The following is a 24,527-nucleotide window of genomic DNA, read 5'->3' as shown; positions in this document are numbered from 1 at the left end:
ACATATACAAATAATTGTAATATTAGTTTTTTTTTAATAAGTTCATACAAACATATGTATTCAATAATAGTTATTATTATAAGTCTAGTTTATCCAATATAATATTTAAACTCGAATATAAATGTATATATTTTTTTGATTAAACTAAAGATCAAAACCGCGCGTATACGCTATATTAACTTGTTATCAAAAGTGGTCAGATCTCAGCCGTCAAACTAGTGCGTAGACAAGCACGTGGTGTTATTTCTGATGCTGGATAAAACTTTATAAAAGGCACCGGCTTTACAACAGACCTGACGCGCATTCTCTTCTCTACCGTCAACCCGCTTCATAACCAAAACTAACAAATCAATAAAGAAAATGTCTACCCCAAAAGAAGGTAAGTTTTTGTCACATTGCGAGCTTTATAGATAATCCGACTAAATTGTATTGACTAGTGTTCGTCAAAGTTAACTGCAAACGTCAAGTGTTTTTAAATTGATGTGACTGGCAACAGCATTTTCTTTGCAAGTATTTTTTGCGCGAGTTTTTTTTTATTTAGCACCTTGTAATAAATTATAATTAATAAATATTATATACTTTATTTCTTGTATGTATGTAGTGTTTTTATAATATTGCTGATGCAATAATTATATTATCATGAGACCTTGATAAATGATAAACTACTGACTCCTACTAACTGAAATTAGTTTGCTGAATTTAAACCAACACGCCATATTTTGGATTGGTGGGATATACTTTAATTTATTTTCTGTTGTTTATAATTTTCATTGATGTATTAGCAAAAAATAAAAATAAATATGATTATAAAAAGTGGAAAATGTGACGATATAATTATAATATGATATTCTTAATGAAAATTTAAAGACAGGGTAGACACACATACATATTATTGTTATATTAAGGCTATAAAATATTTCCTTTTATTAAGTTAAAAATGGGTAGGTAGGTATAATATTTTTTAAATCTTACATAAGACCTATGAACATAATTTCTTTTTTTAACTGTTGTAAATGAGTATATTTTATCTTTTCCAGTTGGTGGCTATAAACTCGGCAATCTCATAATCGAGGGCAAAACCAAGCAAGTCTTCGACCTCCCCGAAGTTCCCGATCACTGCCTTCTGCTCAACAAGGACAGAATCACTGCTGGCGATGGCGTTAAAGCTCACGACATGGAGGGCAAAGCTGCCATATCAAACCAAACTAACGCTAAAGTCTTCGAAATACTCAAGGCTACTGGTAAGTCCGAAATTATAGCAGTCTTGCAGCAATTAAATTATAAAATAAACAACCTAAGCGATACCAATATATAACTTATTAAAAAAATATATATAGCTATTTAATTTTAATATGTTTTTTTGGCTTAAATTGAAAGGTTAAAATAATTTTGATTTTATTCATGAAAAATACATTGTTGAAACGATAGAATTGCTTGCCGGAAAAAATATAAAATATTAATATTTCTGTATCTGACAACCCTAAATTATGAAAAACGTATGGTGTATTTTACTACAGATAATTTTGTTGACTTTCATGACCCTAAAGTAAAATAAAACGTGATAATCTTATGCACGTCATTATTATGAAACAATTGTGTGGTATTACTTCATTTTTAAAATACAGATACCAAATCGCTATGTCAATAGTCCCGGTCACAACACAGTCACAAATGATAATGACCTTTTTGATTAAAATTGTTTATCGTCTTATTTTTCGAAGTACCGATGTATTATAATTGATTAATTTTGATAACTGGGGCAGAAGGTTACAACTAGCTATTTACTGCCTGCATTGCTTATTTAAAATTTAGCATTTTTTTTTATTGAATATAAATTTTAAAAAAGCTGATGAATTTTTTCTTCGGCATAATTAACTTCTATGCAAAAAGTCGTCCAATCGTTTCAGCGACCATCGAAACATAGATTTTTGTACTTAAAATATTAGTAAGTTAAAATTTCTTACAATGCCTATGCCTATGGGCGTTGGTGACCACTTGCTCATTTGCTCATCCTCTATACCTATTCTATAAAAAACGTAATATCTAAATATAAAGGGTCTATTTACTTATTTATTTATTATATTATATTAGAATTGGATAGCAATATCTCGGTGTGCAAAACACTATGCATAGTTCAGTCAAAAAACCTTTTTTTTTAATTCTCCAATTTTTTGCCTAAAATAATTGGTAGCTCTTAAATATGCCTAAATAATTTAATCTAATATTCATTTTAGGTATTAAAACCGCCTTCGTAAAAATCGCTTCGCCTACTGCTTTTATTTCTAAGAAATGCGATATGGTTCCTATCGAGTGGGTCACAAGGCGTTTGGCAACTGGTTCGTTCTTGAAACGCAATCCTGGCGTACCTGAGGGATTCCGGTTCACTCCACCAAAACAGGAGACCTTCTTCAAAGATGATGCGAACCACGACCCTCAATGGTCGGAAGAGCAGATTGTCTCCGCGAACTTTAAAATTAATGGGCTACTTATTGGTAAGTTTCTATTAAGCCGTATACATAATATTAAGATATAGACTTCTATTTCACCCAAACTTATCTTCGTTGCATTACGTTGTTAGAATATCCTAGCAAACGCTTAGAAGTTATTTCAAGAGCTTAATTTTCACAATGAATATGCTCTACGGATAAACTATATAATTATATGATATATTATACATATATATTTGAATCATAAAATAGTGTTTTCATTAAAAATTAATCTTTTCTTCTACAGGTCAAGATGAAGTGGACTACATGCGTAAAGTCACAATTTTGGTCTTCGAGATTTTAGAAAAGGCATGGGCGTTGAGAGATTGTGCTCTTATTGATATGAAGATTGAATTTGGAGTCGATACTAACGGTAATATCGCAATAACAGCTTGCATTATTTTCTTGAAGAATACACTGGACTTACATCCTTCTTTCTTTTTAGGTAATATTCTTTTAGCTGACGTCATTGATTCCGATTCCTGGAGGTTGTGGCCTTCTGGCGATAAGAGACTGATGGTTGATAAACAGGTATTTCATTAATATATTATCTTACGCTTTACCTATACATGTTGTTTATGAGACTATTAGCTTAACAATACTGTGCCTCATTCGAATGTCAAATCATTGATGAAAGACAGGGAAATCAGTGTTTAACTAAACGTCCACTCAACAACGTTTATAATTAAAACTTAAAGTATATTTTACATTACGGTACGTTTATTATTTTGATATGAATGCTATTAAAATACAAACATAATCCGGAATTTGTAATTTTAGTAAATTATAAACCGTTAAGTTATATTATTATTATTATAGTTAAAATAATCGTCTAATTGTTGCCAAATCAGAAAAAAATGTATATAAAGTCTACGAGCTTAAAATCTGATAAATCTAGATTTATATCTGTTTGGTTTTTTTTTAATTGGAATTTAGCATTTTAAATATCTTATCTATATTTGATTAATATTGATTGAGAATTGGAATGGTTACGCTATGTTTAAGATCAATTAATCACAATATTTTCTTATCTTTAGGTGTACAGAAATTTAGCAAACGTAACAGCAGCCGATCTTGATACAGTAAAACGTAACTTCGCCTGGGTAAAGGATCAATTGGACCACTTGAAGCCGAATGTACACCACAAAGTTGTCGTGTTCATGGGCTCCCCAGCTGATCAGGAACATTGCCAAAAGATAGCTAAAGGTTTTTTTCTTCAAAGATACTTTATTCAAAAATATAAAATTATCATATTACATAATGGACACTTATTCTTACAGCTGCACGAGAACTGGGCTTAAACGTTGATCTCCGCGTCACTTCAGCTCATAAAGCAACTGAAGAAACCCTTCGTATCATGCAGCACTACGAAGACACGCACGGGGCTCTGGTCTTTATAGCTGTGGCTGGAAGATCAAACGGCTTAGGGCCAGTACTGTCTGGCAACACTTCATATCCTGTTATCAACTGCCCTCCGCCTTCAGATAAACTTGTTCAGGTTAGATTAACATATGGTTAAGTAAACCTATTACCAAAGATATTGATCTGGTATCATACAACTAAAATGAAAATAATTCTGTAACACATAAGTATTGAAAGCGTAAAGTAGAATTTATAAATTTATTAAATATACAAATAATAGATATTTGTGTATTTAATAAATATATAAATAATTGATCGAAAAAAGTAACTACTGAGGTGCTTTCTGGTTCTTCTCGATGGAATCTATATTCTGAACCAGTGGTTGCTTTATATTTGTCTTGTAGAATAGAACTATTTGCTTGAATATAGTGTAAATTTGATTTTTAGCAAAAACTTAACTTCTGATTTTAGGATATCTGGTCATCTCTCTCGGTACCATCCGGCTTGGGTTGTGCGACAGTCATCTACCCAGACAGCGCAGCTCTGATGGCTGCACAAATTATCGGCTTACAAGATTATCTCGTGTGGGCACGTCTTAGAGTCAAGCAACTGGATATGGCTGCAGCCCTTAGAGTTGCTGATAAGAAGTTGAGAAATCTTAATGTTTAAATTTGTTCAATTTCAATATGTTTTACTGATGTGTCTCGCTCAGTATTGTTATTAGGAGACAGTGGAGTACCGTGTTAAAATTATACGAAAATCTGTATCTAGAGAGCCACAATAACTATAATTTTAAGTAACATTTCATCGAATATTCAAATAAATGTTATAAATGATTCTGTAATTTATTTGAAAAAAAAACTTCTTGTTCTCATGCTGTGCAAGGTATAACAAAAGTAATCGAAAAAATAAAGATAATTAATGAGTCGAGTAAGTGCCCCAAAGCATCCCCGCGCGCCCTGTTATGAACCAATAAAAGTTAATCTGTAATCGTGATCGATTACAGATTAACGTTGTCATTATGTTGATTACACATTGTAATCATAATCGTTAAAAATTAATCTGATTACTTTTTTCCCACGTATGCTTGTATGTATGTACATTTTATTTGTGTGTAGCTGTTTAAATTTTCGAAAAATCACTTTAATTTAGATTCAATTGCCTAATTGTTTTATTTTCATCAACGTGTTGTAGTTGTCATTCGCGTGAAGTTTACATATATAATTGTCCATTTGTATAATTAAAAATATCCTAAATCTGTATCGTGCACTTCTAATCCATTAAAATATTATATTTACTATCAAACAGTGGTGTGTGATATACTTATATGATAATGTCATATGTTATTTATATATATATGTTATTTATATTTTGACAGAAAGCATCGAGGGTGTTCTTACTTCTGAAGTATACTAAATAAAATGGTCTCGAAAAATTATTAATATACGTAAAAAATGCATTGTTTATTTCAAGTGCTTAATCAAATTAATTGATTAATATATGTACTTAATCTTTATACTCCTACTGGATCATACCCCCAAATTTCATTTGACAGTACTTTGATAATTTGAATAATGAATTGATTTCACAGTTAATTTATCTGTTATAAAACTAAAATTTAATATATTTTTAATTTTAAGCCCCACTCGCATGCAACATTCCGTAGAAATGTCACTGTCACAGATCCTTCAAAAGGGTCGTGTTGCAGTGAATTGTGGTATTTTAGGTGTAAGAATATCTAGAAAATACATTTATACCCATAAAATGAGTGAGAAACCAGCAGATCATACAACTAGCAATGGCTTTGAGAGCAAAACACCGTTCCTAATAGGAGTAGCAGGCGGTACAGCTAGTGGAAAGGTTAGTCATCACAGGCAATTTTATTGATTTTTGCGTCGTTTATTTTATGACATAGTGGTTATGCAACGCAGTACATCAAAATTGGATACGTTTAATTTACCATAACGCACAACATCACAATTTTCACGGTTATTATTAGACATGCGAGTGTCGATACAGGGAATGTGTACTAACCTCTCATCACACACATTGTTAACAAATAAACATCCGCTAATATAATAAGACGATTCTAAAGAATATTGCTTGTTTTTATTCCGAGATAATGAAATATTTGCAATTCGGGTCTATATTACAATAATAAGTAGTCAACATCAATTATATTAATAATATTAATTAATCTTATTTCAGTGTGTCATCTTAGTAAAATTTTCCAAATTAATTTGTTATTGATAGTAAATGTTCGTTAAATTATAGAGTATTTATTGTTATCACATTCTGTTCATAATTAATTAGTACAATGTTTCTGTCAACAAGAATTTACTAATTAAATTTTCTATTTATGTCTTACTTCCGTTATTCAAATCATGGATGGTAAATTACAAAACTTAAACTTTGTTTTTTAATTTAATATTATTTAATACAATTTTTATTTAATATTGACTTAATTAACCAATGTATATTAGATTTGCAAATAATTTTTTTTTTACGTTATTTATATATCACAAATGAAATTTGGAACATATTGAATAATTTTATAAGTAACATACACTAACTCATCTACTTTTTGGTATAAACAGTTTAATTTTTAGGAGTATCCAGTCATTTGGCTATAAGTAGATGTTTTTTTTATAGAATAGGAAGGCATACGAGCCACCTGATGGTAAGTGGTCGCCAACGCCCATAGACATTGGCATTGTAAGAAATGTTAACCATCGCTTACATCACCAATGCGCCACCAACCTTGGGAACTAAGATGTTATGTCCCTTGTGCCTGTAATTACACTGGCTCACTCACCCTTCAAACTGGAACACAACAATACCAAGTACTGCGGTTTTGCAGTAGAATATCTGATGAGTTGGTGGTACATACCCAGACGAGCTTGCACAAAGCTCTTCCACCAGTATATGTATAGAGAGATATATATATAATGTATAGAGTAGTAAGATGTATTGTAATATATACTATTACGTCCACATATATACATAACTATACTATATAGATCGTTGATATGGTTTTAGTGAATTAGATGAATTGAATTAGATTAGATTATAATAGTAGATGCTGTCCATTTAGTTATTCAATTTTCAGTAGATAAAACTAGTGAATGTGGCTATGAAATGTTATGATCGTCAATGATTATTGATACTTTAATTTGTATGAAGTATCGTTTATCGGTGTTTTGCTGTTGAAGGAATTTTTTTTTTTGTTTGTTTGAATAGAATTTTTTTTTTGACAATTTTTTTTTGTCAATTTGTTTTGTTGACAATTACAATAATGTGTATGTAAATTTTATTTCAATTTTGCTGCTTTTTAAAGATTATTCACTTGTGTCAATTATGTAGGAGTGTATATGCATAAATTCTATGTTTAATAAATATTTAGACTGACCATTTTAAAATATTGGAAAAAAAAATAATCATAAAAAAATAAGTATATAGTCCTTACTATACGAGTAATACTATTCTATTGGGAAAAAGATTTCAATATTGCAAGAATTTAGACAAAGACTCCTCATTCCGACGACTAATGTCCCATGTCGAAAGACTATGAATAATAAATATGTATTTAAGTTAAAGTAAGTAAAGCTTGATAATTTAGTTTCGTTGATTAATTTTCAAAGAAAAAATCATATTAAAATATATTTATATCTACATAATCGCAAATACCTATATATATGTATATATACTTTTCATTTATATATTTTATTATTAAAAAAACTGTTACATTTACCATATTATGTATGTAATAAGTCATAAATAAGATTAGACAGCTTACGTATTATTTTATGATGTACTTTAAGGATAAGTTTTATGTAATCCGGAATAGTATTATCATGAGGCAGATGTCACAATGTGAATAATCAACTGAATAGGGTATAGTTATTTATTAATGACAGAGGCATGTTATTATAGTACATTAACAATTAAATTTGTTTGCAATACATATGTATGCTACCGCAAAACACTTGGTATTTTTGTGTTCAGGTTTGAAGGGTGAGTGAGCCAGTGTAATTACAGGTACATGGGACGTAACATCTTAGTTCTCACGTTGGTGGTACATTGGCGAAGTAAGTGATGGTTAACATTTCTTACAATGCCAATGTCTATGGGCGTTGATGACCCTTACCATCAGGTGGACCATATGCTCGTCCGCCTGCCTATACTATAAAAAGAAAAAACTCTAATTTGGGAATAGTTAAGGTGACAGTAAAGTGCCTCTTTTTAACAAAACAATTGAATTGAATTTTGTGATTAGAATTTACATATGATACTTAATGGCAATGGAAAATTTTGCCTATAAATGCTACATAATATGAAAGTTCTAAAGTTCGGGCCATTAGACAATATATATTAAGAAATGAAGTTACGGGGGTCTACCAACAGTAACATAGGCCACTTGGCAGTTACTTCATTATTCTGTCTCATTGGTTTATTAAATAGCTTATAATGTCACAGATCTCAAAGGCTTGGGTTCAAACCCCGAGTCGGGCCGATAGTAAGATAGTGGCTTTTTCTGTCGAAAAATTCTCAGTAGCAGCCTGGAGTCTGGAGTGGAAGTGTGTATAGTCCCTTGCCTCGGAAAGTATATAATGCTGTTTGTCTTGTGAATTGTGTTTAGAACTGTTTCCGGTCGTGACGAATTTGTCGTCCCAAAGTATGAGAGTGAGAGTATAAGGAGTGCACATTTGCTTTATATATGTTCTATGAAGTTGGCTACTCTCTTTTGAGAATAATCGCCGTGGCCGATATCAGTCAGGAGGACATCATTCAAAAATTCTCATAGTAAATATTATCATTTTTTATTAAACTTTTTTAACATCTAGTCAACAGTATGCCAAAGAATCATGGAGAAGCTTGGACAACAGCAAAAAGAACAGACTGAGAGGCGAGTAGTCTGCATCAGCCAGGACTCCTTCTACAGAACACTAAAGCCATCAGAGAGGCTGAGAGCTGAACGTGGACAGTTCAACTTCGATCACCCGGATGCATTTGACGACAAAAAGCTTTTGTCAATACTGAAAGACATACTCGCTGGAAAGAAAGTTGAAGTACCTGAATATGACTACATTTCAAATTCTATAAGGTTAATAATCTATTTAAATATATTTTAAGATGTTTTTACATAGGAGGTATAGATATATATTTAATTTGTAAAAGCCAAAGTGACCCAATGGTCAATGGTGAACTGTAGTCGAAGATTACGAGTTATCAGGGTTAGCGTCACTGAATTTTTATATCAATTAGTGTTTTTATTTTATCTCATGCTCGGCGGTGTATGAAAATATCGCGAGGAAACTTGCATGTGTCACATGAAAATCCTGGTAGCATTAGCGTCGTGGAATAATCGCCATGCCTTTTCCTGATCCCATTTCAGGGCCATATATGTGCTCTTATATTAATATTTTTTCTTCAACAGCCATCGTTCACATACCATTTACCCAGCGGATGTGGTACTTATCGAAGGAATCCTGGTGTTCTACTTTCCGGAAGTCAGGGAACTTTTCCACATGAAGCTATTCGTTGACACTGATTCGGACACCAGGCTTGCAAGACGAGGTAAGTGATGAAATAAGCTTCATAAACGGCTGATTTAGATGTTTTAAAACAATAACAATTTACAAATATTTATTTACAAAATAATGTATATATCTATAGCTGAATAAGATTTTTTTTTGTTTTAAAGCCACGATTTTGTTATTGATGCTACTTGGAAATTGAAATATGCAGGTAGATTGAAAATAAATTTATTTTGAAAAGAATAGAAGGAAACCCCAAAGGCATGGACAACACATCTGAAGTCAAGTACATTAATAAAAAGAGTATTTATATCTACGCTTCGAATTTCCTTAAAATATCTGTATCAACAGGTTAATTTATAAAAAAAACCATTAACTCTCCATATCCTTATGAATATAAATAGGAAAAAATAGACAGTGTCTCTTTCCTCATTTTCATAATACGATGGGTGTGGATATCAGACGGGCTTGCACAAAGTCCTACCAGGTGGTCTGGGTGGATATCACCCACTAATCAGATATTCTCCCGCTAAAAAGCAATACTTAGTATTGTTGCGTTCCGGTTTGAAGGGTGAGTGAGCCAGTGTAACCACAGACATGAGGGACATAACATTTTAGTTCCCAAGGTTAGTGGCCCATTGGTGATGTAAGGAATGGTTGATAATTCTTGCATCGCCATTGTCTAAGAGTAGTGGTGACCACTTACCGACAGGTGACCCATTTGCCCGCCCGCCTACATAAAAACTTTTTTTGGCTTCTTCTGAGGATTTTCTATAAGTAAAACCTAATATTTTTATTGGTCCGCCTTGGATCTGGGTCCTGGTATTTATATCCGGACTCTCTCGGATATGAATCCAGATTATAATGCGTTGCCTTATCAGTTAGCCACATTAGCGTTTGTACATGGTGGACGGTCATGCGAAATAAAACTATGTACCATGATTATATTGTATCCGAACTAATATTGTAAAATGCAAAAGCGAGTTTGCTTATTTATTACGCTTTCACGTTTTAACAAATCAAATTTTACATACTCATTGTTAAGGGCACAAAAAATAACATATAATCTACCAACAACTGACCTCACGCTGAGAAGCTGTGGGCGCGAAAGTAGCCTAATATAATGACAAGCCAATATTGAAGCTCTTTGCACGTATTGGTCTTAAACAAACAATAGTTCGCTTTGCTCATTGAAAGATTATAATGGAACATTAATGTTTTCGTAATTCCAGTGCCCCGTGACATCATGGAGCGCGGTCGTGACCTTGAACAAGTTCTCAACCAATATATGAACTTCGTCAAGCCGGCCTTCGAGGAGTTCTGTCTTCCGGTAAGTTATATATCATGACAATGTCTATTATACATTTTTAACATGATACTTAGATCTGCATGTAAGATACTCGACTACGGATTTAAACTACGGAATAAAAACTCTCGTACGCTACCATAATTAGAACCAGAGTTGGGCGTCAATCAACAACTTTTGTAATCTGATTGAAACATATTATGTTTACATTAATTATAATTACATGTAATCTTGATAACTATTGTTTGCTGTAATCAAAATTAACGTTTACATGTAATCTTTACATGAATACGATTAAAGATTAGTTGTCATCAATCGCCGAATATAATTACATTTTAGTTAGTTTCGTTAATCTGAGATCGTGTTTGATGATTACACATTGTAATCGTAATCTTTAATCATTAATTTGATTATATTTTGCCCAAGATTGGTTAGAAGCGAACTAAAGAGGTACGATGTACGGTCATGTGAAATATAAGTTATAAATTTACATCATTTTATGCGTTGCAGCGCCACCTCGAGACGAGTTACAACAAAGTGGATAAATATAGAATTTAGGTTTCAGTTACTCTTTTTGTATTACTTAAAATATATACCTATATTTTTATAATAGTGATAAGAAATCAAGGGTCCTAATGGATCTATTGCTTTTATATTATACCAGTATGCGCCTGCGTGTTTTGAAGACGCAGTTCGTAGGTATAAAGAGTAGGTAGGTAGCCTTCCCTTGGGGTTCAAGCTTGCTTCATACCGAATTTCATCAAAATCGGTGCAGTGGTTTAGCCGTGAGACACAGATCAAAAGAGTTACATTCGCATTTAAAATATTAAAACATAATAATAACTCAGATTGGCTTTTAAAGTAATTGACATTGGTACATTTATTATCCTCTTGCAGACAAAGAAATTTGCTGATGTCATCATTCCTCGCGGTGCTGATAATTTTGGTGAGTTTTTTAGTATTTTTTTGTTTGATTTATATAGTTATAACATAGTTTTTGGTGTTGTTTAATGTACTATTATTTATTTATATATGTTGAAGGCGTTAATATATTATTTCATTTTTGTTATAAAAAGCTTGTTCCTGCTTAATAGTGTATCAAAGCATCTTCCTCTTTGCGTCCTATTCAAAATACCCTAATTCGTAGTTACGTTTTTTTTTTATGCTGATCGTTAATCTAAACACAGATAAAAACTTTCAACAGATTATATACAGTAAGGTCTCAAACTCAGTGTCGAAATTAGTGAATATATATACGTCTTTCATATACACATATATTTATATGTACTTTACGTTAAAATCATTTGATAACATTTATATCATAATGTATCCTGTCAATGAAAGAGAAGTGACAATATTTGTTTAATCGGTGTACAGATTATAAATGTTTGTTTAAAGAGGTAAGTTTAATTTAAGGTCATAGCCACTGCAATAAGCGTGTAAAGTCATTCTTAAAAAAAAATCCCTTCTTGCAGCGGCTATGCTCTTATGTAGCTGCTAATCTAATTTCGACTTGATGAATAACACTTTAAAGTCGGTTTTCCGTTGTTGCAGTGGCTATTGATCTTATCGTGCATCATATATGGGATATTATGTATAAGAAGCGTCCCGAGTTAAACGGGTGTAATGGACACTTGGAGGTGGATGAAGCGAATGGAAGGAGGATGTCCGGCAGTTCTGAAGATACTCTGAGTCGATAGTCTTGATGTAAATTGATTAAATATTTGACAATCAGCAGAAAAATATCCAAAATTGACTGTGGGGGTATTTTGTCTAACACAATGATTCTTTTTTAATGGATAATATAATGTGTATATGTGTTATTTACAATGGTAAATACATATTTAAGTTTAAAGCCAAAATCATTTCTACTCTGATCGGTACGTATGATTGACCATTCGGGTATTCAAAATAATTATAAGTAAATATATAGTATTAATTTGTTTTAATTTAATAAGTATGTAAATTTAATATAAAAAATGTTAGCATAATAATATTCTCAAAAAATATATTTGTTACATTTTTTTTATATGTATATTATAGGTATTAAATTTTAACTGATGTAATTTCTTTTTTGTATTTATGTTAATTTTATAATGAAGTGTGTGTAATGCGGGACTTATAAATATCTATAATAGATATAACGCATATTTTTTTTTTAAATATATACAAAGTTATTAATATAATAGGCATAACCTCTCAGGACTTTTACTATTCAAACATCATAAGCAACTTTTGTTCTATGATTCAAAACTATTTGATTTTCCAAAAATAATTTAAATAAATCAATTAATATAATTTCATTCAACAAAAGAAACGATATATTAAAAACGGGTAAATATTGTTTCTAGTACAGCAGAAGTAATCAGTACTTATTGTATGAAGCAAACTTATGTATGAGATGATGAGTATGAATGGCTTTATATATAAATGTTGTTTAGAGTGGTTACTTAAATAATCCTGTGTCTTCTTCTTTCGAATGTAAAATCAATGATGATAGAAAGAGAATCCAGTATTTAACTAAACCTTCACTACACAATGTTTATTTATAAGGCTGAGTTTGTTTATGTGTAAGCCAATGATAATTGTAAATATTGTACCTTGAATGGTCAGTCATAAACTGTGTAAAAATGGCAAAATTATTTATAAATTGACACGAATTGAATAATCATTCTTCATTGACCATATTAACTAAATGGTGTTTGTTTTTTTTTTTTAATTTATATTAACTATTTTCGGTCGAATGCATTTACAATATTTTTACATTTCTTAATTTGAAATAAACATTTCTCATTACTAACAACATATATTAATTTCAAGTGATGAAAAATGGTAAATACATATTATTCATTTGTGATCTTTGAAGATAACCTAATGTTGGATGCTACAAAAAAAACCTATTATTTTGAATGCTCCAAATACTATCAAAGGTCTGGCACAGTCTTAACAAAATTAATAAGTATCCATTTTGCACAAATGTTTAAACACAAAACACTAAATAAATATAACAGCTATATTAAAAGATTATTAATTCCATAGACAAATGTGTATTTGTTTGTATATAGTCATAGACTATAAATAATTTGATGTAAACAAATAATATGGAAGCAAGCTTTCAAATGTTCTCAACTCAATAATTAAATGTTTAATACATATATTGTATTATAATACAAAAGAATGACATCTAAATAAAAGTCAAACGCTATAAAATAACTATTTTTTAATAAATGTATGTAAAATGTAATTGGAACTTATATTCTGTAATACACAATGTCTAAACTAGATTATAACAAAAATAAAATTTGATTTCATGAGAATTTTTTATATAGCTTTCGTGCAACTAATGACCGGAATGCGGAAGGCAAAAATGGCAGGAATGCTCGCAAAACTATAGCAGTATTCAATAGTTAAATGGAAATTTTCTCTATACTTTTGGAAAAACAAATTTTTTTTGGAAGGACAAATGGGCTATCTGATGGTTAATGGTCACCACCGCGCAGACATAGGCGCTGTAAGAAATGTTAATCGTTCATTAAAGTGACAATGCCCCACCAACTTTGAGGTTATGTCCGTGTTCCTTCGAACTGGAAAACAACAATACTAAGTACTGCTGCTTGACGGTAGAATATGTGATGAGAAATAATGATAATAATAATGATATGAAGAAAGACGGGTTTGCACAAAGCCCTAACAACAAGTAACCACCTGTCACTATTTTGTAGACAGTAATACAGTTCAATTAATCAAATAATTTCAATGAAATAATATTGCTATTTCTCTCTTGTGTGTGGAGCAAGAGAGGAATGGCAATAATTTTAGTTCTGACAAATTAGTTTAGATCTTGTGTACAGCAGAAACAGCGCCGTTAAAAATACAAAATAGTGTAATGTATGCCTTGTATACGCATCCTTGAAATCATATTTCGGTTTGATCATTTCAAATAATTGTCTCTCCAATAAATAAAAGCTTGTTTACATTTTCACATTTTTAATTATTATTGAAGTTATAACAATTAATTGTTGTGACTGATTGCTAATAAAAGTGTTCCATTTTAATACAATTTTATTATAAGGTGGGGGGGGGGAGGCGGTGTCTAGACAAAGAGCAATTGACAATTTTGTCGGGTGACTTTGAACTTTGCTTTCGTCTATATTATTTAAATCACAATAATAATACGTTAATGTTTGATCATCTGATAAATCGAATGTCTGTCTATACATTTAGGCCGTTCTACAAAGGAAGTCGTCAATCGCTATGTGACTTTGTCTAGGCCCGCTGGTTATTTTTTTAGGAATGGGATAGAATTAATGTTCGAGAAAATACTTTGTAATTTATTATTATTATTAAGTATTAATACGGTTAAACTTATGTTTTTTATCTAAGAAACTTTGATAAAATAATTTATTTGAAACCGGAATAATTATTATTAATAGTAACACTATGAACACTTACGGTTCGTTAAGCCGTGAAACTACATATGCTATTCAAATATCGAATTGTGAGTGAACTTCTACTTACTTCTACTACAACTACTGTTGTATACTATGACTATTATTTTGAACGTTTCAAATGTGTATTCGTTTTTTTTTTCCATTGTATTATTCGTTAGTTAGTGTGATATAATTATACCGTTACATAATTATAAGGCTGATACAAATCGTAGAGTAAGGAAAGGTGTTCAGTAATGTAATAAACAACTAGTACGAAATAGATTCAACGCTAAAATTTAAAATTTATCATTTATTCGTCGTCGTTTTTTTAATTAAAAATTGATTTATCGAAACAGTAGTCCCGTTTATCCGACTGCATGGTTTCGGACTCCGTTTAAACAGTAACAAAGTGAAATGCACAAAAAGTGTTCACCTTATTTTGCAAATCGTTTTAAAATTATGTCGATGACACAAATTTTTGTTACTTTGTCAACCATAACTGAACAAAGATTTAACTTAGACGGATAAACGGTAAAAGAACGCTTACCGGACACACCAATAATATTCATTTTATATATTTACGTTTGTTTTTTTTTAATATTTATATTTATTCTGGCCGGATTTAGCGAATATTCGGACAATCGGGACTCCTGTATAATAAATTTAATGAAATAATTCCAATATGCATTATTGGTATTATATATGCATTTATATATTTCATATAGGTCTTCCAAAGTTGTATTGGAGTGTATTATTATTAGAAGTTTTATGTTTATTAGTTTTCTGAAGTGCATTTATACATTTCTCAAAGAATAGCACAAAATTTTTAAATTCATAATGTATTTGGGAAAAAAATTTCGAATGTTGTTTGTGATTCTATAATAATATCCAAGTTTTATTCATTCTCCATTATTAACTATGGTTATTTCGTTATTTTTTTTATAATTTTCGGTTTTCAATTATAAACATTTCATAAACGATTTTGTATTTTTCGTAAAAGCATCAATTTATACAGCCAACTACAAAATGTGTTTTAATAATGAAATCTCATTATAAGGAATTGTATTGTTTATATTACAGTATGTCTATTAATATACATTTTTAATTATAATGTTTTCATTGACACATTACAAAGAACCTATTTAGTAATCTATGCGATCTCCATCCGAATTCCGATAAAAACGTATGTGATAAAATTTTGTGAAAATAAAAAACCGTTAAATAAAAATAAAAAAACCTTATAAAGAAGTATTCTAATATTGTAATTTAAGACACTATTACATATATAAACACTAAGGCATTATAAATAAAAAATAAAATACATTAATATGAATATTTTTACAGCAATGCTTTGAATGTTAAAATTTATTACATTAAAATGATATACAATCGGTCATTCACGATGTATACATGTATATACGATGCTATTCTTACTTTTTGTTATAATGTACTAAATTGTAGTATTCTTTTTCTTTACTTTAGAACCCTTGTGACCATAATAAACCTGGTAGAAATAATACAAATATGAATAATATATAATCTAAAAGAAACTTAAATAAATGAACTATTGCCGAATGGGGTAAATAAAACTAAAAATTAAACGTAATACCAAAAGCTAAGCTAATTTGTTTCTGAACGAATACAATACTCGAATAAATTATTGAAAAAATGTTTAACATGCCCAAATATTTTATTTTATTATTTAAATAGAAATAATTAAGTTTTAGTGTAAAGTTGATATTGTTACGAATACCGTCATTAATACATTACATTAACTATATATATATATATATATATAGACAAAATATAATTTGCCCAATTACAATAGTTCATAGTAAACATTTTTTTTTTATATTAATGCATCATTTGACGAGCATGTTCATAGACTGCTTAAATTTTTATTAAAAATGTATTCAGTTATCAAATCGAATGTATTCGGGCGTTATCTGTTAGCACAAATCAGAAAGAGTATTGAGTAAAATTCAAACTTATTTTGCGTTGTGTAATACTTTAGATTAAGCAACAATTGTAATAAGCCAACTTAAGCCAACAATTTACAATAATAAAGTGTTTGCAAAGGATCCTTGTTTTTTTTATTCGTTAATATTCTACTGACTCGAAACATCGATGATATATCGAAATAATAAAATATATAAATATAATATTAAGGGATAAATAAAATTTAAAGGGTGTTAAACTAATAACGATTATCTTATGTAACCTAAGTGTTGCCACGAATTAAAAATGCGGTCTGACATTAAAAGTTACCCTTTAAAAAATAAAAATCAAATTTCCATTATCTGTAATATTTCGTTTTATCGACTACTGAGATTTGAACCCATACAGTCCGGTTAGAAGAGCAGTTTTCTAGCCAATACGCCAGCTTCAACCCTTCTATATGATATGAAAATTGACATCGTACCTTCGTTTGTTGTATTGTATTAACATCGTTTTTTTTTTTTACTTTGCAGTCGCCATCGATTTAATTGTGCAGCACATATCAGAATACTTGAAAAAGAATTCTTCGGAAAAGGTGCAGTTGCAGTTGTCGACTCTCGCGCCCTCCGTACCCAGCAGCCCCCAACGAAGCGGTAAGGGAGGGCGCCCTCATTAAGATAATTGACGTTTTCAAAGAAAAAAAATATTGAAGTCGAAACGAAAAGAGACTGGTTTGAACTAAAACAACCAAAGTTTATCTATTAATAGAAAAATTGTTTCAAAAATACTTTAGAAGTGGTAAAATTTATATGTTTTATTTTGTTTTTGACCCGGTTTTGGCGTCTAAAGTGTAGTTTTTAATCATCTTTAAATTTTAAGTATCTCCAGATTAGCATTCATGCACATTTTAGAGCGACTGTGCTTAAAGACGTTAAATATAGTAATTTAAAATAATAAATATAGTAGTAGATGTTTAACATATTTTATTACCAATACTAAGAAGAAAAATTTACGAGTTGTCATTACAAAGCACTTTCAATGCTTTATTAACAAACGAAATTAAACGACGTATCCAGCTTAAATAATTATATGAAATATTCTTTATTAATACCGAAAATAAACATACTTAGACAATGTTGATATGATTATATTCTGGTTAATAACAAGGACTGGCGTCTGAAATGGGCCGAGCCTGTATTTTAGACGTCAGTTTTGACTTTTCATGGTTTATTTTTCGTATATCATAAAGGTTTCGTCTTCACATAAACTAAAATATCTCCTGTTATCACGGATAAGAAATACTATTAAGCGTGCCATTGCCAAGCGCAACAATGTATTATAATTAACTATATATTTTAACCAGACTTAAAACCAAAAACAATAAGTCAAAAATTGTCAAAGACAATTCTTTCTGAATTTCCTACTTCTAAATTACAAAAAAAAATTAGAATATAAATGCAAGATATTTTTTTATTTATTTTTTTATAATTTGAATTTCATGTTTAAATTAATATATTACTATTTAATTAGTCTGAACAATATATTTTTAAATCGATTTCTTGTTTTGCAGCTAAACTTTATTGTATGTTATTTTATTTTAGAAGAGATTTCATTATATAATCAACTTTTAAAATTTAAAAACAATTCGTCTTGTAACACACTAGTCACTTTGAACTATAAAGGTGGTTTTAGTACTTATTTTTAATAAATCTTAGAATATTATGTAGCTTTGTTATCGACTAATTATTATCTTTTGATGTCTAAATTTTAAATTTATTAATAATTTCAAACAATATTTTTTGCTATAAAAAGCTAGCTATCAATTTACTTATAGGAAAAAATTAGTCCCAAAGCAATGCTAAGTAGACGATGGCTTTACAGATTAACGCTAAACTTTAAAAATGTCTAACGTACAATAACAATAGGCTTACGGCGGACATGTTTCATATTACTCCTGAAGAAAAACATCTATAATTAGGAATAATTCAGCACCTAACCACAACTTAAAATCACTATTATCCATTTAATAAAATTAATTTAGTTTTATTACGCTATCTTGGTTGTTGGTTAGATCGAAAAATACAAATTATTTTAAATAGGAATCAACAATCTATTTAGAGTAAGTAATGCAATAATTAAACTATTTTCTGAATTTATAAGTCTAAACAAAAAATATAAATATAATCAAAATTTTAATGTATAACTATCAAAAATTTTAGGAATAGGAAGTAAACGATTTATTTTTTAAATGTCGCTACCTAGACGAAAACTCCGATATATTACCCACTTGATAATAGTAAATATGAGTGAACGTTACTAAAAATAGCAATAATCACTTAATTAATTATTATATAATATTTATTACTTGCTACTGGCTTAAGGTATATATTAAATGTTTTATTTAATGTTAACAGCGTTGCACAATCTCCAAATTAATATATCTTTTTTGACTTTACACATCTTACTTGTCAATATTCTTAAGGTATTTAGATAAGAGTCTGTGACAATAGAGTAGGCACCAAAATATGTTTTATATGAATATTAACATTCACAAATAAATTATACTTATATTAATAAAGACAATATAGATATGATATATTTGAAATTAAAATACTACTATTTATTTAATTTATTTAAAAAAAACGTTTATTAATCGAAGCCGCTAATGCTTATTTGTTATATTTTGAAAAAAAAAAACAAACGAACTCATATACATATATGACTGATGTTTGCTAGTCAGATAAATAGATTGACTTTAAGTATAATTTATTATTGGAAATGAAAAATTAATTGACCGAAATCATTGAAGTATTGAAGCAAAACAATTGGAGGCTGTTAAAATTGGTTGTTATTTTAATTAAGTTATTTTTTAATCAATGTTACCGATTTTTATAGTTTTTTGTTAACTTATATACTAACAGTTATATTATTGGATGTTCAATTGATAACTCTCCTTACGCCACTGTTGATTTGACATTCGAAATAAGAGGACACAGCATTGTTTAACCAATTTTCTTAAACAACATGTTAATTATAGTTGAAGCATTATATTATAAATATAGCTAAGTTTGAAATGGACTTTGAGATACAGCATTTTTTGAAACTTAAGAATTTTAGAGGTTATTTTATTATATACAGGTTAATTATTGTCGTCTTTTATATCATTGTATTATTTATATTTCAGCACCCATCTGGTATCTCTGGTTTTGTCGTTAAAATAGCGAACACTATATCAACCTATGTTCAAGTACTAATGTCAACTGTTATTTTTTTTTATTATTCTGTAAGTGAAAGATAGTTATTTATTTAATTCTCTTTGGTAACATTAAATTATATTTCTCTATTTATTATATATCTCAGCAAAAAATGCTCATTACTCAGTCCATTTTATTTTATGTCTAAAACAGAGAGGAAACGGAAATAGTAATTCAACTTGTAAAAAAAAAACATTATTGCTGCTATTACATTTTTTATCAGTTTAAATTATTGTGGACTAAAAACTGACACGAAGGATTCTAAAATATAATTCAGACATTTTTTTCGTACATAGTACTTGATAGTAACTATAAGTTATTTAAAAAAATCTCTATCGATGTAATTAAGTGAGTTTTATTTATGATAATTTTAAAAAATCGATGTCAACACAACTCTTGACGCCTAATTATAAAATGCCAAAGAATATATATATATTTTTTGTAAATAGCAACACTATGTTTGATAAACAATTTTGTTTTTTTTTGTAAACTTGCTATGTCGTTACCAAACTGCAATACAAGGAAATACTTGTACATATAGTTGATGTACAATTTATGCGTCACTGAAAATCAGCAAATAGTAATGCGCTCGTCTTCGATGTTTAGAAAATTTGTTTATATTTGAAAAATATTATGTTGCCCGTAGGATTTTGGGTTCATGAATACCATTTGTTAATAAGTAAAAATTAAAATTAATAATAGTTGAAAAAGATGTATCCTTTCCAGCTTACACAAAATTCAAAGCTAACTTCACTCAAGACGCATTTAAGTTTTGCGTGTACTGTATATGTTGCCATGTATACTAGCTATACTAGACTAGCAGCCTTACTTATTAACGTAGTAAAGAGGGTGCTTAGTTAAACACTGATTTTCTGTCACCGCTTATTTGATATTCGAAATAAGACACAGCATTGTTTTTCAAATTAAAAAAAATATTTAAAAGTAAATAAGAGTTAAACGGACGAATGTTCAAGTGTTGACAACGAAAGGCGTCCTTTTTTTTGCACGTAGAACATTTAATTATTCGGCTGTTCGTGATGCGTGCTGGTTTCGTTTAGTACCAACAGAAATTAAAAATCATTTTTTAAATAAGAGCACTTATGTTAGTTATATAACCGACGTTACCGTCTAATGTTACTAATTTAAAATAAAATATTTATTTATTTAACTATGTATAAATCATTGTTTTTTTTTGTAATTTTGTTATATTAAAATGCCACATCATTTCCGTAGTTTTTAATAGCTTGTTAATTAGTAAACACAAAAATTGAAAAATTGTACAAAGATTATCATTAAAGTTATTTTATTTTAACGAAATGACTTTTTTTTCAACTTTGTTTTTTATTCTATAATTTCATTCCAACTGTCTATGTTTAATGACAAAATAAACACAATACCTATTAGCTATTTCGTCGAACACATAAATATATATATTATTTATTAAATCGTACATTAGTTTTTTAAGTGCTTAATATGTGTTTACTAATAATACTTATGTTTCTTGTAAACAAACAGCGTGAGGAAACCTGCATGTAGAGGAACGTGGTAGAATAAAGTACTATAGATTTATATCTATATATAGGAGGTTATCCTCCTCCTCAAAGGGAGAGGAGGTTTTACGCCAGTAGTGAGATACTTACATGCTGTTATTTTATAACTTTTATTAATAAATGGGATTCACTTCCTTCGAACATGGGACCTAAAGTTCACTACAAATTCAATTACGTTTCACGAAATCACGTTGATTTTAAATATTATATACTTTGTTTATATTATAGCAATACAGTCATAGAAGTAAAAAAAAACTCTTTGTATTGTTCAGCCAATATCAAGAATCGTCATGTTTTAAATTCATGTTTCATTGAGGAAGGTTACAGGCTATGTAACTTCACGGTACGACCTTAACGAAAGTGAGTTGAGCGAATCAGTAACCATAAGCTTTATTAAGCATGACAAACTGTATGAAACAGACATAGTTATTCCAATACGGGTAAATACCGGCTATGTGTTCAGCTAGATATACAAAAAAATTCCTATTAGTTTGAAGGTATATATATCCTATGTCCTTTTCTCTACCCTTGTCTATGTGTATGAGAAGAGTGAGTAGTTAAGAAGTAAGAATCGTAACAAACAACTAAGCAAATTAACTTCCACATTAATAATATTAGGATAAAGTTATAATGTAATGTTATTAAATAAGTAAAATAAATTCAATAAATAATTTTATTAGTAGATAATACATTTTTCTGTAATTAAACAAAAAGCTTAATGATAAGTGGAATTCGATCAGGAACTACCAAAATCGACTATGTATTTATGCTACATGCGTCCATTGTATTATTATAAATACTGTAGTGAGGGGGATATTGTGCATCCTAAATTGTCTACAAACTTGAATTTTATTGTAAGATTACACTTAATAATTCTTCTTCTTCTTCTGCCTAGCGTTTTCCCGGCCTAGTAACGCCAGGGCCCGCTTTCCTGCATCTATGCCTCCACTTTGCCCGATCTAAAGCGTCCTCCTTAGTGAGATCGTGCTCTCTCATATCGTCCCTCACAACATCGAGCCAGCGCTTCTAGGACCTGCCGCGGGATCTAGGGCCTTCGATAACAAAGTCTAGGCATCGGTTCCCGACATAGTCTGGTGGTCTGCGGCTAATGTGGCCAAACCAACGCAGACGGCTTTCCTGCAACTTATCCGCTACATCGCAAACGCCAAGGCTACCACGGATGTGCTCGTTACGAATGCGATCTAGTCGCGTAACGCCACACATCCACCGCAACATCTTCATATCCGCGACGTGAAGTTGCTGAACGTGTCTCGCGAGAGCTGGCCACGTCTCGCTGTCGTACAATAAGACTGGTCGGATGATGCACTTGTACACAAGGCCCTTTTATTTCACCGGTATCCTGCGATCACAGATTACTCCGGTGACTTCCCGCCATTTGGCTCAGGCTGCGTTTATTCGAGCTCTGACGTCGTGGTCGATTGTACCAGACTCGTGTCGAAGTACGGACCTGAGGTATTTAAACTTTTCCGTCTTGATAACGGATTCTCCGCCTATCTTTATGGGTTCGGGGTCCGTACTACCACAGGGCATATACTCGGTCTTCGGAACATTTAGCATCAGACCGCCCCTCACTAGCACACCCTTCCACTGGTTCACCTTTTGCTCCAATACCTGCTTGTCCTACATCTATCAGTATCTACCAGTGCAATATCATCAGCACATATCATGAGCCAGGGAGACGGCTCATGGGCTTTCGCTGTGACAACGTCAAGCACTACATTGAACAGAAAAGGACTCAGGGCCGAACCTTGGTGGACACAAGCTGTTGCTGACAAAGGGTGTGTGCCGCCAACGGCGGTCCTTACTGTTGATTCCGAATTATAGTACATGTATCGGATAATGTCGATATAGGTTTGTGGCAGGTTCTTCATCTTCAAAGTTACACTTAATAATTACATAAAGTAAATAATTATTAATCAATGAATTTATATGAGACTTATACGCTTCAATTTGTTCGTTAGCCACTTTTTTCTATTATAAATGCAACACTTATTTTCAAAAACCAAAACACTATATCTGTGATACTCATTTAGAACTTGAATATTTAACGTTACAAACAAACATGGTCGCATAGATAACATATTACCCGAGCTACAATCTGGTGACGTAATTGCTTTGCAAGCAGACTTCTCCACACTCATCTTATTCAATAATTTACATTCAGACAATAAACGAATACTAAAATTTGATTTTTTTTAATGGTATATTTATATCACTAGCACGATTTTTTATAAAGTTAAAATATAAATTTCGAACTTATCGAGCATTTATAATATAAATAGAAGCTTTGTGGTTCCGACAGTCGAGCCATCTTAACCTAGAGGTGTTGAAGAAGCTGTATAAGGGCATTTTTGTCAAACATTTCTGTAAATCAAGCACGGGAGCTCCTCATTCATCCGTCCCACCGCGCCAGGCTAGCAGTTTATTATAAGTCTTCCAATTCCTTTCAATGCACACAGTGGGCTAATCTCAAATAAATGGAATAAGGGTAAGTTATAATAAAACCACATATATATGTACAGAGTAAATTGAACGTTACATTAGAAAATAAAACAAATTATACAACTTGATCCGCATTTATTACAATACACATTAACATAATAATCGCAATAATTACAAAGGAAAACAAATCGTCGCTTTATT

The 24,527-nt window shown here is 30.5% G+C and overlaps 2 protein-coding genes across 3 annotated transcripts; both read left to right on the top strand.

Annotated features, from left to right (window-relative positions):
- Positions 1-184: 184 nt before the first annotated feature.
- Positions 185-4,684, top strand: LOC126777364 (bifunctional phosphoribosylaminoimidazole carboxylase/phosphoribosylaminoimidazole succinocarboxamide synthetase). The gene is made up of 8 exons (XM_050500403.1): positions 185-379; positions 1,038-1,241; positions 2,235-2,492; positions 2,734-2,859; positions 2,932-3,017; positions 3,524-3,692; positions 3,767-3,984; positions 4,320-4,684. The coding sequence occupies exons 1-8, from the start codon at positions 361-363 to the stop codon at positions 4,515-4,517; spliced, it is 1,278 nt and encodes a 425-aa protein (XP_050356360.1). The 5' UTR covers positions 185-360; the 3' UTR covers positions 4,518-4,684.
- Positions 4,685-5,516: 832 nt separating this feature from the next.
- On the top strand, positions 5,517-18,640 carry LOC126777606 (uridine-cytidine kinase). 2 transcript variants are annotated; one of them, XM_050500680.1, is made up of 6 exons: positions 5,517-5,708; positions 8,693-8,952; positions 9,286-9,425; positions 10,618-10,715; positions 11,589-11,637; positions 12,246-17,202. In XM_050500680.1, the coding sequence occupies exons 1-6, from the start codon at positions 5,517-5,519 to the stop codon at positions 12,389-12,391; spliced, it is 885 nt and encodes a 294-aa protein (XP_050356637.1). In that variant the 3' UTR covers positions 12,392-17,202. The 2 variants fall into 2 exon arrangements, with proteins under 2 accessions (XP_050356637.1, XP_050356645.1); XM_050500688.1 differs by lacking the exon at positions 12,246-17,202 and adding an exon at positions 17,593-18,640 and having other exon boundaries at positions 5,525-5,708.
- Positions 18,641-24,527: the final 5,887 nt, after the last annotated feature.

This window comes from Nymphalis io, chromosome 2 (genome assembly GCF_905147045.1).
Source record: "Nymphalis io chromosome 2, ilAglIoxx1.1, whole genome shotgun sequence".
Classification (NCBI taxonomy): Eukaryota; Metazoa; Arthropoda; class Insecta; order Lepidoptera; family Nymphalidae; genus Nymphalis; species Nymphalis io.
Note: the sequence above shows the minus strand (reverse complement) of the source record. Positions and strands in the feature narration are given on the sequence as shown.